The sequence below is a fragment of the Lacerta agilis genome, chromosome 13 (genome assembly GCF_009819535.1).
Source record: "Lacerta agilis isolate rLacAgi1 chromosome 13, rLacAgi1.pri, whole genome shotgun sequence".
Classification (NCBI taxonomy): domain Eukaryota; kingdom Metazoa; phylum Chordata; class Lepidosauria; order Squamata; family Lacertidae; genus Lacerta; species Lacerta agilis.
The window spans coordinates 9,254,975-9,273,570 of NC_046324.1; the positions used below are offsets into that span (position 1 = coordinate 9,254,975).

The 18,596-nt window shown below is 41.6% G+C and overlaps 1 protein-coding gene across 4 annotated transcripts in view; it reads left to right on the forward strand.

Moving 5' to 3' along the window:
* The window catches only part of ZNF609 (zinc finger protein 609), a 112,384-nt gene that overhangs the window by 18,638 nt on the left and 75,150 nt on the right, over positions 1-18,596 (forward strand). For 3 of the 4 annotated variants that reach the window (XM_033167871.1, XM_033167873.1, XM_033167872.1), the window contains exon 2: positions 5,443-6,351. In XM_033167871.1, the coding sequence (XP_033023762.1) occupies positions 5,575-6,351 (777 nt within the window). In that variant the 5' untranslated portion in view covers positions 5,443-5,574. The remainder of the gene's footprint in view (positions 1-5,442; positions 6,352-18,596) is intronic. The other variant, XM_033167875.1, reaches the window with a different exon arrangement.

Below are 18,596 nucleotides of genomic sequence, written 5' to 3' on the forward strand. Positions count from 1 at the left end.
AATGAACAAATTCCTATGCCCCACAAATAGCCTAGAGATTACATTTTAAATAAAAGCACACATTCTACTCATGTAAAAACACCAGACAGGCCCCACAAATAACCCAGAGATGCATTTTAAATTAAAGGACACATTCTACTCATGTAAAAACACACTGATTCCCAGACCGTCTGCAGGCCGGATTTAGAAGGCGTTTGGGCCAGATCCAGCCCCCGGGCTTTAGTTTGCCTACCCATGCATTATGCATTCCATGCATTGCTATTGGTGTACTTTTGGTCTTCACATGTTGCACATCTGCACAGCTCTATCTAACCTTTCCCCATAGCTATCTACCAGAGCCATAATCTGAGGCTCTTCACTGCATGCCCCACTAATAGATGCTTGGAGGGTGTCAGTGAGAGAATGGGCATTCTCAGTTGCAGCTCATGAAATACTCTCAAGGAAAGCTTGCAGGGTGCCAACATGTCATCTTTTTCATGCCAGGGCAAAGATTGCATAGTATTGTTTCAATGAGTATGTGTACTGAATTCTACTTTTAAGTTGCTTCAAGAATTCCTTGGATGTGAGAAGTGACAAGCAAATTAATAATAACAAAAAGCTACTCCTACAGCCATCAAACTGCATATGTAAATTTGGGTTTTCATTTTTATTGCTAGAAGTGTTAGAAACAGGGATAGAAAAGCTAGTTGCCAGTGGCTCCTGGAGCCTGGGTTACGGGTGCAAAAACAGAATGGCTGGCCACCTGCCTACTCCCCATACAGCAGCACTTTCCATTTATTTTTTCAAAATGCATGAACGCAGTCCACAGCAGTGACACATTGTTAATATCAAATTTTAATAGCAGATACTCTAACTACACTGGCGAGAACCTTTTTCTTTCAGTTTGCAAAAGTCACAGCTTCTGTGATAGGTGGAGTTGCCAGTGAGGGACATTGTCTTACTCTGTCCACTCATGCTCACATAACGTGATTGTTTTCAAAGTTCAAATGTTTTTATTTCTATAAAGGAAAGCACTTCCCTGGCAAGGAGCACTGATACAAATATTTATAAAAGTAGTGTGATGCTCCACCATTTCAAGATCTTTGGTTTCTTTGAAGGTTTGCCTCCACCCCAAATTACCATTGTAGTCATAGTGTGTTAGCTCCATGAATATGGAGGAGAATGAAGTCTGTGGGAAATGTTTGCACTTAAAAAAACAACCCAACCCTTCTATATTGATAATTAGGATTTAGCATGAAAAACCTCATTGGTTGTTTACACAAACCCTAACATATCATTTCTTCTGACATAAAAAATGAGCTTTCCCTAAAAATAAAATAAAATGAACTCCTTTATTTTGTTTTACACTTCCATTTAAAATGTGCAAGTAATACTGACCCCTTGTAGTTTGAATTACAGTGGTACCTCATTTTACGTACTTAATCCATTCCAGAAGTCTGTTCTTAAATAAAAACTGTTCTTAAACCAAGGCGTGCTTTCCCTAACGAGATGGCCTCCCGCCACCGGTGTGCTTCCACCTTTTGGATTATGTTCTTAGACCGAGGTAAACTTCTCAAACCAAGACGCTATTTTCAGTTTTGCAGAGTTTGTAAACCAAATCATTCTTAAACAGGACTGTTCTTTTTTTTATATAAAAATTTATTGGTATTTAAAGAAAATACAAAAAAGAAAAAGGAAAAACTACATAGACAATACAGACTACAAAATACAAAACAAAAAAGACTTATACCATACATAAGACACACCTAGAACAACAAAACACCTATTTAATTATCTTAATCTTATTTATAATCTTGCTTGGGGGACTTCCTCACGTCTTCTCTTCTAGTAACTTTATAACTACTTTAACTCTACTTTTACAACTAATCTTAATCCTTATCTATCATCTTATATCTATCACCTTATTCTTAACAGGAATACAAAAAATGAAAATAATCACAATTCTATCTTCTTATGTACTATTTTAAACTAACATTTTAATGCTATCACCTATAATGTCCACTGATTTCAACTTCAGATATCTAACTTTTCACGTCGTTTCAAATATTCTTTAAATTTCTTCCAATCTTCTTGCACCTTCTCCTCCCTCTGGTCTTGGAGTTTCGCGGTCAGTTCTGCGAGTTCCATGTACTCAATTAACTTCATCTGCCAGTCTTCCACTGTTGGTAGTTCTTCAGTTTTCCAGTTTTTAGCAATTAAAATCCTAGCAGCTGTTGTGGCATACATAAAAAATATTCTATCTTTGTTGGGGATCTCATGATTGGACATGCCCAGCAGAAAGGCCTCTGGTTTCTTAGTAAATGTGTTTTTCAACACTTTTTAAAGTTCGTTATAAATTTTCTCCCAGAAGACCTTTACCTTTGGGCACGTCCACCACATATGATAGAAGGTACCTTCTACTTGTTTACACTTCCAACATTCATTACTCATACCATGATACATCTTAGCTAGTTTCACTGGTGTTAAATACCATCTATATATCATCTTCATAATATTTTCTCTTAGTAAATTACATGTTGTAAACTTGATACCTTCCTTTCACAACCTCTCCCAATCCTCCAACATTATGTTGTGCCCCACATCTCTCGCCCAGTCAATCATTACAGATTTAACCATTTCATCCTTTGTATGCCACTCTAAACAGGACTGTTCTTAAACCAAGGTACCACTGTATAGCACTTAAAAGATCATACAATTCCATCCTGCCTTTCTTCTATCTTTAAAATATTCTATTTAATAGAATATTCACCAGTTTAAAGGCTGTTTCCCACACAGCAGTTCTGTTTCTCCAAAGCATGGTATGCAAAGATGAGTGATTAGTGACTCTTCCCTGGTATTTGGCTTCTGGGAGAGGGAATTGGCTTCTTGAGGTAAAAGATGTTTCCTTTTGCAACAAGGAGCAGCACACGTCCTCCATGCTGTCTATGATAAGGTAGAGAAGCGAGGCTTTGTATGCTGCTTGCTTTGCCTTGAAGGGAAATACGAGTGCCCAGCAGCAGCAGCCTGTTCTAGGGCTCAGAGGAAGGAAATCTGACTGGGCTTAGGGGCATGAGGGGACAGATCTACCACCCCCTCTCTTTTACTCTGTCTTGCTATTTTGCTTCTTCTTTTTTATTTGTGTGCACTGGCGGGGTGTGCAGGGAGAGGAGTCTGTGACTGGAAGGAGAGGTTCATTGTGTCTTTTGGTGCTGCATTGCCCTGCAGATCAGTGCCAAAAAGGCAGGTTTAAAATAAATTTACACACACAAACACACCCAATTGCTAATGCAATTTCATGCAGGAAAAATATGCATGCTGTAATGGGAGAGTAGGTCTCAGATACACACACACACACACAAGTTACAAGAGCTTTAAAAACATTCCCCCTTCCCTGCTGTACAGAGTTTGTTTCCTAGTCTTTTCAGGTAAGAACAAATTAGGATGCTATGGGCACTTTCTGAACCAGCCCAGCTTTTGGTTTCTGCCTGCAACTTGAGAATGCTTTACATGGGTGTTTGCTGATTTAATTTTACCGTTCATACTGTTTCTAAGCTGATAAGCCACAGGGCTCTAGCAAACCTAAAGGAATGAATGATGCTGTTGCTGGCAGTATATTGCTCCTGTTTCTGCCCCCTCTACCCCTGTGACCAATGTATCTCAAGTAAATCCATGTTTGGCCGTCTTTCCCATTCCTATTCAAAGCAGTTGAGAGAACAATAAAGTGCCACAAGTCAGCAGGGTGATCACATAGTATACCTCACAAACAGGGCATTAAACAAAAAGAGAGGGATGAGCGGGTGAGTGAGAGAATCGGGTATCGCCAGATAATCTGCGTTGGCTAGAGCATGGTGCTGATATCTCCAAGTTTGCAGGTTTGATTCCCATAAGGGACAGCTGCATATTCCTGCATTCCGGGGGGTTGGTCTAGATCAGTGATGGCCAAACTTGGCCCTCGAGCTGTTTTGGGACTACAACTCCCATCATCCTTAGCTAACAGGACCAGTGGTCAGGGATGATGGGAATTGTAGTCCCAAAACAGCTGGAAGGCCAAGTTTGGCCATCACTGGTCCAGATGATCCTTTGGGTCCCTTCCAACTCTGATTCTATGTTTCTTTCACTCCCCCCCCCCCACCTGTGAGTTGTTAGTTTCAGCAATAAAGGATTTAAGGGAAGGAGGCAGGAAGCCCAAAAAGGGAAAGCTCACCAAATTCTCACCCACTCCAGAGCATGAAATGGGGAAAGAAACAAAGTGGCAGCTCATACTGGAGAGACGGGTGGCACCTTTGAGCAGGCGCGAGGGTTGCTCTTGTTAAAGTGCTTCTGAGCCCAGCTAGCCAAGGCTACTTTTGCTGTTAAATCCATGTGCAGCAGGCAGGAAAAGCAGATGAAGACTCCCACACCTTAATGAATTTGGAGGCACCAAGTTACTCATTCCACCCCAGTGTGCTTCTCTGGCAGCAGCTGAGGAACCAGAGTCAGTGAGTCTTTTGGTTCCTCACTTTCCTGTAGATCAAGTGATTTGCACTCTGCTGTGTGAATATCCTAGTTCACCCAGCACCAAAAGATGTGTCTCTTTGGGTGCTAAGTGAGCCAGGTGATGCACTCTGGCACCCAAAGATGTGCGTCTTTGGGTTTTGGGCTGTTGTGCAAACCACTGGGTCTGTGGTGATTCAGATCAGTTGATTCACTGGGCAGTGCAGCACCAAAAGAGGCATGTATTTTGGTTCCATGCTGCCCCCCATACCAACTGACTGGTGTGGCATTTCAGCCACACCAGCCAGCCAGTTGAAGATGTTAGGCACTAGACCTGGCGGCCAGACATCTCCACTTCCTCACAAAAGGCCGGTTGCCTGTCACGAAATCATACTTTTAATGTTTTATTTGTTTTTTATGACGAATTCCATTGTGTATTTTTTTAGTGTTGTAAGTCACATTGAGTGTGGTTTGAACTGTGGGAAGCCAGCATACAAATAAAATTGTATGCATGGATGCAGTTTTACAGTTATGGTGCTTTAAAAAAAAGATTTTCAATGGGTATGACAATGTAGGACAGATTGACAAGCAGCATATTGCCTTAATACTTTGGGATTTGTGCTTCTCTCTGTGATGTGCTAATGTAACAAGGCCCGGTATGCTATTTTGACTTTGGTGCCTTAATTTGATCATAAAAGTACTTTGGTGTGGGGAGAGGAGCTTAGCTCTACTATAGTCCACCTACACATTGCAATTATATGGTAGTATTTTACCACCAGTGGCATTGGTATAGGACTTTTGATGTTAGTGTAACACCAGTTGCGTAGTACAAGTCTGGGGAATAAATAAGTATATGCTCAGCTGGTCTGCATGTGTATCTTTATTTGTCTGAATGTGAACACCTTCCCATATATGCTTGTGTACTGGTTCTTAGACCCATTTCCTGAGTAACTGCAATGTAATATCCATTATTCTTGCTTTCCCTTTCAGCAATTATGTTGTCATCTGGGCGCACCTTGATAACTGGAGGCTTGAGAACATAGCCGAAGCTGCTACTTCATACCCAAAGGCTGAGGGAGCAGACAAGAGGCTTGAACCTTGAGGTGGGTCGTTAACTCTAAGATGTCCTTGAGCAGTGGAGCTTCCGGAGGGAAAGGAGTGGATGCAAACCCAGTTGAGACGTATGACAGTGGGGATGAATGGGACATTGGAGTAGGGAATCTCATCATTGACCTGGACGCGGATTTGGAAAAGGACCAACAAAAATTGGAAATGTCAGGCTCCAAGGAGGTGGGGCTACCAGCACCGAATGCTGTGGCGACACTGCCAGAGAACATCAAGTTTGTGACCCCAGTGCCAGGTCCACAGAGCAAGGAAAGCAAATCCAAATCCAAACGGAGTAAGAGTAGCAAGGACAGTGGCAAGGCTGCCCCAGGATCCTCCCTGTTCACTCCAAGTGAAGGGACCAGTGGCAAGAAGGAGGTTCAGGGGCGACCTGGTGATGGCGTGAACTCTAGTGGCTTGGTGGCTGCCATTGCCCCAAAGGGCTCTGAGAAATCGGCCAAGGCTTCTCGAAGTGTGGCCAACTCAAAGAAAGAGAAGGAGGGGGGTTCGTCCAAGAGTAAGAAGGAAAGGAGTGAGGGTGCAGGTGCTCCAGCAGAAAAGGAGCCCAGTGTACTCCAGCCTCTTGCCTTGGCTGTTAGGGTTGGGCAGTATGATGGCGGCCAAGGATCAGAGCCTGCTGCTGCTGCCGCTGCCGCTGCCGCTGCTGCTGCTGCTGAGCAGCTTGGAAGTATAGCTATTGACACAGGATCTGCACTCAATCCTTTGGGAATTAAGACGGAGCTGGAAGATGGTGACAGTGAGTGTCGACAGCTCAAAAAGGTCAAGGCAGAGAAGGTAAGATGTGGGCTGGTGGCTGGGCCTGGTAGGGTACTGCTGCTGGAAATTAGGGTCTACTCAGTAATGCCAAACACTACAGTGTTCTTCTTTGCTGTAAAGGGCATAGCTTGTTGTTGGTCAGGAGCTGAAAATGAAAACATTTTACTGGGACTAGGCTGAAATTTGTACCAAGGAAGTAGAATGTTGGAGGGCTAAATCTGCTTCTAAATCTGGAAGTTCATTGGAAATAAATGATTATTTTGCTGTTTAAAAATTAGCAAAACTCCATACTCTGGTTTCTCTTCAGATCGTATAAATCTTTTGCCTTTTAAAAATTAGCAAAACTCCTGTGGGGGACACAACAGCTGTGACCTTGTTGGCAGTATGAGATGTAACTGATCAGGTGTCTGTTGAACCTCCACATGTAGATGTTTGCTGGGGTATATCATCTCTTAGGGAACAAATATTCCATCTTTGTCCTAACAAGCACTCTTTCAAGGTAGGGTTATATCGTTGTAAATGACTTGAAATTGTAACTGTTTCATGCTTGATAAAAGTCCTACATTGATACTGCTTCTGTTAAGAGATTGAAGATGGCTGCATATGGTTAACGTTTTGCCACAGATATGTGTATGTGACTTCAGTTGGCTGGGCTTCCGCAATATGGAGATGCAACAAAATATGTGTTTATCACATGTGACCATGTGTATGTGGAACATGTACAGTTTCCTACATGAGAATTGTGTCCATATAAAGATGAATGTATGAAGTAGTGCTTAGAAATAATCCACATGGAAATGAATATTCTCCATTAATTGTGTGACACAATTTCTCATCCTGATCTTGTCCAGCAGGTTCAGGGCTTGTGAGACTTGCTCAGATTATTCTTGCTTAAGGTTATTTATGAAAGTGGTGACTTTCATAAGGGCATGGGGAGTTGGGTCACAATATAACCTCAACATTTGTTGGTCACTTCCATTGTCATTGTTATACTCTCTTCTAAAAGAGCTGGTTTTCTCAGGATTGGTTGCTTAAAGTTGCAGAATCCTCTCTATGCTATGTGCTCACTGTTTTTTGTTGTTGGACTGGAGCTAGCCAGAAAGTAGGCCATGGCTAATTTTCAATGACCCCGTTACACCTGTTTCCTTGGATTCTTGCCAAAATAAATGCATTTAAAAATGCTGGCTTGGTATAGACATTAGTCTGATACTAACTTACTTAAGTTCTTAAGCAAGAATTCATAACCTGGATCCCCTCACATAGATTAGCTGTACTACTACTTCTTTTTAAAAAAGGTTGTATGCCCTTTTTCTTTTTAAAACAGATTGGACCAATCAGTTATTCTAATTGAAGCAAAAAATGTTAAACATTGAATATTAGAATTGAGTAGTCAAAATTAGTGATGACACACTAGTAGTGAAGAAATGACAAACTGTGCTCTCTGATATACCATTTCAGAAACTGTGAGGTTAGAAAGTAAATTGGTATGTTTGGACCTGCAAGCAGCTATGATAGCAGTTGTGGGAGGGGGCTTCTCTGCTTTCCCAGTGGAGTCCTGACTTACTTGGATTATGTAGATTCAAGATCCTGTCCTATTTCAGTCAGTTTACAATTCCTTAGAAACAAGTTGGACTGAAAGGTTTTTTTGAAGTTGTTCAACTGGGCTAAGTTTGTAGGCTGCTCTTGTGCTCATCCTTGTAACTTCTATGACAAATGCTTTTAAAGGAAAATTGGATGTTCCCTTGTTTTGGCTGATTGCCCTGTTTAAGTAGGTGGTTGGGTTGGGTTGGGTTTTTTAGTGCTGCATTGTGCCACTCACCACAGTGTTTTGGTGGTTATGAGCTGCTTTATTGCTTGTAAGGGCTAGAGAACCAAGTTCCTAATCTGTATCTCTTGACATGTATGGTAGTTAGGCAGAAACACTGTAACCTGCTAAGGATGATATGGGAGTGGCCACATTGCTACTTTTTGTTTTGCTCTAGAAAATAAGATTTTGCTTCTCCCATTGCACCCTAGTTAATTTGTTGCTAGTCACTTACCAAACAGATAAATTTCTCGACTCTCTGTTGTGTTTATTGTATGGTTTCTATTTGCGGGACTGTAAGGGCCTTTTCTGGTCTGTGGCAGTGGCTTATTATCCTGTTCAAGTGCATGAAGAGAATGGAGTCACCTCTGCTAGAAAGAACAGAAGGAATGAACAGATAAAGCTCCTTGGGGCATTACAAGGTTTCACGAGTGGGCTTTATGCCTAGAAACTTGTGTTGGGGCATAATTTGATAAATTCCTGCTGCTGTATCCACCCAACAAACCTACAATGTGCTGCTTCTCTAGTCAGATGTTCAAAACAGTGAGCACAGATTTTGCGGAGAAGGAAGCAGGGTTATGGATTGTGAGTAATGCTGCAATATTCACCTGGCCTTTCCAAGGCTTTCCCCCCTCTAGGAAATGTTCGAGATTTTTGTGGGTCATATTAGTAAAGATGATCATGCTGACCAGCCTAATTGGCCAATTATTTTTAACTCGCTCCTGAAAGTAGCAAGTGTTTGTGTGACTCTCCTGTGGCTAGTAGTTCTAGGTGTGTGACAGCTCATTGGATCATAGCGGGCAATGATTTTGTATGCTAGACATAGAAATTGAAATGAAGATACTGATGTGGGGAAAAGGAAAGAAGAGTGTTTACATACTTCAACAAGAATGAAAACCTAGGACTTGGATTTACAGTGAGTGGAGCAGAATCTAACAGGATTTACCAAAAGGGAAATAATGCTTTCATGCTGTAGGGGATTGAGGCCTTGCTTATGTTTTTTAAAAAACGATTCAGTGTTCATTTTCTCTGAAGAGCTGTCAAGGTTCATCAACTTCATATCATGAATTTTATGGCAAGAGCTGTTTGCGGAGAGAGATGTGCTCTGGTTTTAAGTGCCACAGAAACCTATTCATAGCTACTAACTGAAATCTGTGCATTTCTAGGATACTAGTGTAATCAGAAAGAAAAGCAGAAAATGCATAAATAGGTTATTCTCTTTCCCTTTCTGTTGATTCCATGGGCCAGAAAGCACTTAGGTAGGAGTACACAGAATAGCCTGTGATGAAGGGGGTTGGTTGCTTTGTGTGTTTTTAAATATAAGGGAAAAAAGAGTGCCTTCACTTGACTATTTTATTGTCATATTGCAGAAATTGCTTTAAATTGCTTCCTTCCTATTGATTGTAGGTTAGGGATTTCTTGAATTTCCGTTGAGATATATTACATTTTATTGGTACACACAGAGAGACTGCTTTGCTCTCCCTCCAACCCCAGCCAGTTGGCTTGTACAATGAAAAATAGTATCAACATAATATGTAAAATCTAGAGTCCAAGGTCTGAGCCAGCCTCTGAAACAAATCCTGAAACTTCAAATTGACTGGCCTTGTCAAATTGAGCATACTGCCTGGTCCACCTTTTATAGTTGTAAAAATGGCCAATAGCAAACTTAATTGAAAAATATGCTTTGTCTGCTAAATAAATGATAAAGTCTTGTATCTTTGTAAAATGGGAGCAACAGTATTTCAAAACTGTCTTTCAAGTGTTCTTGCAGTGCCCTAAGTCTCAGTTAGCTTCTTATGTATATTTGGGTTGGGGGGGGGGAGGGAATGGTAGTAGATGTTTGTGACTTCAGCAATTTGATTTTTTAATGCATCAGATTTGCCCTACATTTCCTTTGTTAGGAAACTTTAAGCTTGTAATGATCAGGGAGGATTGCTTTAGCTCTGACAAAGTTTGAGACTAGAATGAGAAAATAGTACGGGATTATTTGTTGATAGATTTATTTCCTGCTCTTCACCCTAAGGTCCCAGGACAGGTTACAACATTAAAACACAATATTAAAAGCAATAGAAAACATCTTATCATAAAAATAAGGTGGGTCCTAAAATTATATACCTCATGTGTCAAAAAAGCCAGGGTAAAAAGGTGCATCTTCAGTATTCTCCAGAAACTTATTTAATGAGGGTGCCAATCACACCTCTGTGGGGAGGGAGTTCCACAGAGGCTGCCACAGAAAATGCTCTCTCTGAGGGTGGAGTAGCTGATAAGAGGGCTGCCAACCCCAGCACTCATAGGATGTGCAGGGAAGGAGGTGGTCTGTCAGATATTTGGAGCCTGAGTCATTTAAGGCTGTAAACACCAACACAAGTACTTTGAATTGGGCCTAGAAATGAACTGGCAATCAGTGCAGAAGCTGTTTTAAAACAGGGGTTATATGAGATCTAAATGAAACCCGAGTCACTAATCTGGCTGCTGCATTTTGAACCAACTGAAGTTTCCAAGTTAACTTCAAGGGAAGTTCCAAGCATTTGCATCCAATCTGGAAGTTTCCAGAGCATGGGGTACAGCAGCCACTGAGGCCACCTGAGCCTCCAGTGATGGTGCTGAATCCAGGAGCACCCCCAAACTATGAAACTGCTCCTTCCAGAGTAGTGCAAATTCAACCCTGGCCAGGGCAGCCCCCCCCCCTTGCTGGACATGGAAATCCAGGTTTAAGCTTCATTTTATTGGCTCACATCCAGCCAGTCACTGCCTTCAAACACTGGTCTAACATCTCAACTGCCTCCCCTAATTCAGATGGAAAAGAGAGATAGAGCTGGATGTCATATGTGTATTGATGACACTTCATTCCAAATAGAACCATAGAATTGGAAAGGACCTTGAGGATCATCATCTAATCCATGGGTAGGTAGACTAAGGCCCAGGGGCCAGACCCGGCCTAGTTGCCTTCTAAATCCAGCCCGTGGACGGTCTGGGAATCAGCGTGTTTTTACATGAGTAGAATGTGCCCTTTTATTTAAAATCCATCTCTGGGTTATTATTTAAAATGCATCTCTGGGTTATTGTGGGGCATAGGAATTTGTTCATATCCCCCCCCCCAAACAAATATTGTTCGACCCTCCCACAAGGTCTGAGGGACAGTGGACAGTGGACCGGCTCCCTGCTGAAGAAGTTTGCTGATCCCTGATCTAGTCCAACCCCCTGTATGCAGGAGTATGCAGCTGTTCCACATGGGGATCGAACCTGCAACCTTGGCATTATCATCGCCATGCTCTAACCAACTGAGCTACCTCAGCTCCCAGAGGCTTCATAAAGATGTTAAATAACACGGGGAACAAGATGGAACCCTGTGGGACACCATAGGACAACCCCCATGGTGCTGAACAGTAGTCTTCTGGAAATGGCCCTGGAGGTAGGAGTGGAACCACTGATGTAAGGGAGCACCAGCAGATACCAGAGTGGCTTACGATGAAAGATACTGTGGTCAAGAGTATCAAAAGCTTCCAAGAGACCAAGGAGAAGGTCAGGGTTCCACTCCCTCAATTTATCTCTTGATAAATGTCATCAACAAGGATGACCAATGCAGTTTCAGTACCATTAACAGACCTGAATCGTGTCTGGAGTGGATCTATGTAATCAGCTTCCTCCAACCATGCATGAAGCTGGACTGCTGCCACCTTCTCAAGTACCTTGCCCAGAAAAGGGCTGTTTTCCACAGGGCGAAAACATTTCTGGGTATGCAGAGGTATTTTTAATGAGAGGAATACCATTGCCTCCTTCAAGGTAGATGATAGTTTCCCCTCTCCATTGAAGCATTAATCACTCCCAGAACCCACCCAGACAAACCCCTACAGTTAGTTTTAAGAAGATAAGATGGGCAAAGGTCAAGGAGGCAGATGGCTGGCTGCACTTCTTCAAGCTTGCCCATATCTTCAAGCTGCAGTAATCCAAACTGATCCTTTGTAGATGGAACAGACTGCTCTAGACACTTCCATCGGACTTGCTATAACTGTGGCATCCAAGTCTATCTGAATCTGAGCAATCTTGTTCCTAAAGTGCCCTGCAAATTTGTTACAGCAGGCCTCAATGGGTGTCAGAGCAACTCTCTTTTAGTCTGATTCCGAAAGCCCATTCACTATTTGGAAAAGCTCTGCTGGGTGGCTACTTGCAGACATAATAGTGGCAGAGCTGTAGGCTTTCTTCACTGGAACCACTGCCACGTGGTAGGCACAGTGGTGCAGCCTCACCATGCAAAAGACAAATGAAACCAGGTGCCTGAGCTTGGATGTGTATCAGCAGATAGCTTTCTTCCCTACTGTTGCTATAAACTATTCATGGCAAGAATAATTGGGATAAGAAGACCTAGTACAAGCAGCTTGTTTTTGTGTGTGGCAGAGTATAAGAATTGAAGAGCTTTTTGGCAAAGGGTGTTTAAGGAGATAACAAATCACTGGGTTAAAGCTGACCAAAAGTAGCATTACTGTCAATTTACGATGGGGTGGAAGGTTCACAGGCTATGAATGACCTGCTCACAAATTTATTGACAGCTGCACGCATTATTATAGCTAGGAAGTGGAAGGGGCAAGGTGAATATAAAATGGAAAAATGGTATAAAGAGGTGTGGGATATAGCTATGAATGATAAATTAACATGTGCTATTAAGGTAAGATGGGGAGTATGCAGGAGAAATGATTTTGAGAATACAGGGAAGGTATTTGTAGAATTTGTACTGTTAAAATGGAAAGGGGTCAAACCATTGCAAGAGATGTTGAAATTTTGAGAGGTTGGATAGTTACAATGGAATGGTCTTGGGGTGGGGTGCACATTTATTTATTTATTTATTTATTTTAAAAAAATTGAAGAGCCTGGGAAACTGCTTTCTACAGTGTTTGTAACCATAAAGGTTGCAGTGGAGCTTTGGTAGAAGATGGATGAGCAGAGAACTACACACATTTCTTTCCCTTCCCAAACAGAAGTTAGCAGTAGTTCTCTTCTCAAAATCCATGTGTATAAAACTAAGCAAACAGTGTAACATATTAGTTGGTTGTCTGAGGGATGCAATTGACTACCGGTAGGTATCCTTCACACATAAAAGGTAAGGTAAGGTAAAGGATCCCTGGATGGTTAAATCCAGTCAAAGGTGACTATGGATTTGTGGCGCTCATCTCGCTTCAGTCCAAGGGAGCCGACGTTTGTCCACAGACAGCTTTCTGGGTCATGTGGCCAGCAGGACTAAACTGCTTCTGGGGCAACGGAACACTGATGGAAACCAGAGCGCATGGAAATGCCGTGTACCTTCCCGCTGTAGTGGTACCTATTTATCTACTTGCACTGGCATGCTTTCGAATTGCTAGGTTGGCAGAAGTTTGGACAAAGCAACGGGAGCTCACACCATCGTGCAGATTCGAACCGTTGACCTTCCGATCAGCAAGCCAAGAGCCCCAGTGGTTTAGACCACAGCACCACCCGCCCCCCCTTACCTATTCATACATAAAACAGAGCTTATTTGGTATCATTCTGTTTTCTGCTCCAGCCAAACGCTTTTACAGAGGAGGAAGCCTATCTGTGAGGGCGAAGGAAATGGATGATTTGGGATTTGTAGGGAAGATTTTGCAGGTGTGTGAAGAGCTAATCTAATTAAACCCTGAAAACCTGCTCTTCACATTTACATTAACTGGTAGACCACCTTTTAGAAAGTAGATGTTCACTAGTCAGCTCTGCTTAGAGTCCAGTGTTTTTCACCTCTGCTACAACCTGATGCACACAGGTACATCTGGCAACTTCATTATAGGGTTGACAACATATGCTGAAGACACATCTCTTGGACATCTGAGGTAGGTGTTTCAGCGCTGCGCCCCCCCCCCCCCCCGCTTTCTTGTGATTGAATTGTTTTTAATACTGAATTTTAAATTGTCATAACCTGCTCTGGAATCTGCTGCTGAAGGAGATGGGTAATAAATTGAATAATATACATGGGGATGATCATCTGGATCTTGGAAGGAAGGTGCCTCACTTCTGAACCTAATGCTACTTCAGTGCTTCAGGTTTTTCCTTCTGTCAGCTTTGAGACTCTATGGTTGGCAGCTTCTGATGCTCTGGTTGTGATGTGGCTTTCTCAGATAATAACACTATAAATGGCAGGTTCTTGCTGTGTGGCAGCAGCTCCTGTTGCACCTGCAGGAATGGGAGGTGCAGTCTAGCAGACCGGCAATTCCATCTATTGTCAGCGTTCTCTGCTCTTCCTGCTTGGTGTGATGCTTGATAAGTGAAGGCAGAGAATTGAGCAGCTGACTAAATGGCTTCCCTGTGTTTTAATCCTCTAGCTTTATTAAGAGCGGGAACATGCATCTCTAACGTGGGTTACTAATGTGATGCTACTCGGCAGGAAAAGGGACTTAAAGAAGCACCCCCTGTTAAGAGTTCCAGACAATTCCTTTTCACTGTCATAGACTGGAGGAATTCTTCCAAGTGGAGTAATTATACTCCTACTTAGATTCATATCCAGGAAGACACACCAGAAAGCTCGATCTTGGCTGGTCTTCAACCAGGGTTTTTCACTTTAACCATCTGTCAGTTGAAACAAAATCGAAAATTCTTTCTAGTAGCACCTTAGAGACCAACTGAGTTTGTTCCTGGTATGAGCTTTCGTGTGCATGCACACTTCTTCAGATACCTGAAGAAGTGTGCATGCACACGAAAGCTCATACCAGGAACAAACTCAGTTGGTCTCTAAGGTGCTACTAGAAAGAATTTTCGATTTTGTTTTGACTATGGCAGACCAACACGGCTACCCACCTGCATCTGTCAGTTGTTATTTATAGCCTTGGTCAGACAATTGCAGCAAGCCTTAAGTTTGCATATTCTCCTCCTATGCATGCGAGAGGAAGAAACATTCACAATGAAGTATAGTTCCCATTACATATGAACTGGGACTGGTGGCTTGTTTTAACCAACAGTAGTTTAAAATAAACAAAAATAAAATTGTTGATTTTTCTATCAGATCTATGTCCATTTGATGTTTGCTTTAAAGTCAGGCTCCTTTGTCTGATGCATACTGCCAAAGGACACATACTAATTTATATTAGTTGATATTATACAGATATATGTACCTTGGAAGGAAACACTACTGGTAATTGGATTGCTGCTGTTGATGAAGGAGCACAGTGGCATTTAGATCTGATTCCTAGCTCCAGATAAAGTTAAGGTCTTCTGTATTTCATTAAAGTTAGGGTACCGCATTTTTCGCTCCATAATATGCATTTTTTCCCTCCTAAAAATTTAGGGGAAATATCTGTGCGTCTTATGGAGCAAATGGTGGTCCCTGGAGCCGAATTGCCCAGGGGCCAAAAGCAGATAGTGCTTTTTATTTTACAAAGAGAAAAAGGGGTGTTGAAAGGACCCCGCTCACCAGCTGATCAGCAAGAGATCGGGAGAGAGATAAGAGTCCCGACTCCCTTTCAGCCCTGCCCTCCATTGTTCAATGTGCTGCAGAGGGAGGTTGTTTGTTTTCCCCAGCAACATGTGACTGGCTGATTAGATTATCTGTCTGGAAACTGTAGAAATAGCTCCCTTTCCTTCAGAAGCAGCAGAAATGTGAGTTGAACCCCATAAAAATGGGGCTTTTCCTCTTTGCTTTTCTCCCTTTACTTCAGAAGCTGCAAAACTTTTAGCTGACCCTAACCCCCCCCCAAAAAAAAACTCCCCAGGGCTTTTCCCTTTGCAAAAAAGCTGCAAAACGTTTAGCAGATCCTCAAAAAAACAGTGCTTTTAGAGGAGGAAAACCAGAAAAAAATTTTTTTCTTGTTTCCTCCTCTAAAAATGAGGTGCGCCCTATGGAGCGAAAAATACGGTATTTTCTATATACAGTGGTATCTCGGGTTACAAACGCTTCAGGTTACAAACTCCTCTAACCTGGAAGTAGTTGCTCCAGGTTGCGAACTTTGCCACAGGATGAGAACGGAAATAGTGCGGCAGCAGGAGGCCCCATTAGCGAAAGCACGCCTCAGGTTAAGAGCAGTTTCAGGTTAAGAACGGAACTTCGGAACGAATTAAATTCATACCCAAGGTACCACTGTATAAGCATAGATTTTCCTCCAATTATATTTCTGACAGTTTGAGCTAAACCTTGCAGCAGAGTCAAATGTAAATTTAGGGAGACAATGGAATGTGAGATATTTGAACAGGAACTTGTACTAAAATTTTGATTGTGTCAATTCAATTTTGAACAGAGACTACAGGTTTTATGGCTGTTACAGAGATATGTAGCTGTTACTTATCCATTTTTGAATGCTGTGCATAATAGGACTCGTATACAGTAGATATTTCTTTAAATGAGATTTGAATGGTCATGTTCTTTACTTGCTTATAACTGACTATCCAATCTGCTTCTGTCCATTACTACATTTGATCAAATATGTTTTATCTACAAAGGCTCTTGAAAAAATAAAAATTAAGCTATTAGTCAGATGATGCTACTTCACTCTTCTCCTGATGATTTAGTGTGATGTCCAGTTTGGCCACTATATTGATATCCTGCCTTGTTCATTCTGAATGCTCGGGATGAACCATGGGTTACTTAAACCAAAATATTTAGGATTTTTTTTTTTTTAAAAAAGCAGATTTAAAAGTGCTAACTTCTGAAGGTAAAAAGTGTAAACATAAAATGTATTTGTAGACTGTGAGTCCATCAGTCAGCTTTTATTTCAGTTTGGTGATCAAGACAACCTTTGGTATCTGTGAATTGTAACTTTTCCATATTGGGCCATCAACCCAAATGTATTTGGATCGTGCTGAGATGGTGTTTCATACAAATAAAAAAGCAGGACCCTATATGATATGAAACAGTGTGATCCATCACTTTTAGAACATATTTTTCATGGTTCACATGAGAACCAAGCTAGTATCTAACTGGATCAAATAGTCAAATATGCAGGTAAGTTTAACAATGAACACTGTGATTTTTCTTCTTCTGACAATCTTGGAAGTACTGTAAATCCCATAGGTGTTCTTAATTAGGCTGGGTGTGAGAGTTATCTGGCCTGGAAGGAAAGACTTGGATGCAGAGCAAAAACATTAATTAGTTGACAGAGGGCCTGATCAAAAGGAATAGGCTTTGACATTGAATATTAATTGTAGCTTCATTTACATTTCAGCTGACACGCAGTGTGCTGGGAGTAGGGTTGGGGTTTTAAAACAACAAAACATGGAGACCTTTTTGGAAATTGGATAAAAAAGTGAAATACTATACAAGTTTAACCTTTACATTGCAGAGAGAATCACAGTTCCATCTCTTCCGCTGTTGGTTGGTAAAGATAGGAGGCTTCAGAGATCTGGTAAAAGCAGATGCAAAATAATGGTGGTTCTGAGTGCAATATGCATTTGAAATATAGTCCTCTCCAGCCCACTTGTGCAGAGAGTTCAAGGATGGCCTGCTTCTATATTTATTTAATTGTATTTAAAATATTACTCATAGCCAAAGACTGCTTATACACATATGAAATAGGGATTCTTGAGGAATTCAGTCAATCAGTTCAGATGCTTACTGACCTGGCCTGAACTGCCCCTCCTGGACTAAATTATGATGCAGAACTTTCATTACCCCACCAGGTTGAAGCACTGAAAGTGACATGAACTGGAAATAAATCATAGAATTGTAGAGTTGAAAGAGACCACAAGGGTCTTCTAGTCCTGCCCTCTGCAATGCAGGAATCTTTTTGCTCAACATGGGGCTTGAACCCATGACCCTGAGATTAAGAGTCTCATGCTCTACTGACTACTCATTTCTAAAATGAATGCTCCTGACCATTAATAATCTTCTGAGGGTCTACTTCCCTTCTGTGGTGAGGTGGTTGACAACTAGAGATCAGCCCTGAAAATTGTGGTGCTTTGTCTTCAAGGCCCCCCCCCCCGGTTATTTGTAGGAAATGCTACTTTTCTACTTAGCTTTTAATGGAATTTTATTTGTGGTACTGAATGGGAATTGTTCACTGCTTTTATTTGTTCATTTTGTGCTGATAGCTTTATTCAGCTGAAGAATCCCTGTGATTAACGGGTGTTGGATAAATATTTAAAACCATCAAATTAATATTCCTAATAGATGGTGTCTTTGCCAAAGACCTGTGTGATGTTGGGACCTTAAGTTCAACATAAATCCTCTCATTATGCCCCAACCTAGTATAGGTCATTAGAGAGCCTAAATATTATAAATTAGATTTTGATATTCTACCAACCTAAGCCCAAACTATTCTCAATTCCCACAGCTTCACTGCATTAATGTATGTGTCAGCTTGCAGAATAGCTGGAATTGCTTAAACTGATGACTTAGTGTAGCCTCCAAATCCTGAATGGAGTTGTATCATTATGGTTGGGAATCACAACATGCAAACTTCATAGATTTGTTCTCCTGTTATTAATGTGGTTGTCCCATCCGAGGTCCTGGTCAGATGAAAGAGCTAGTTGA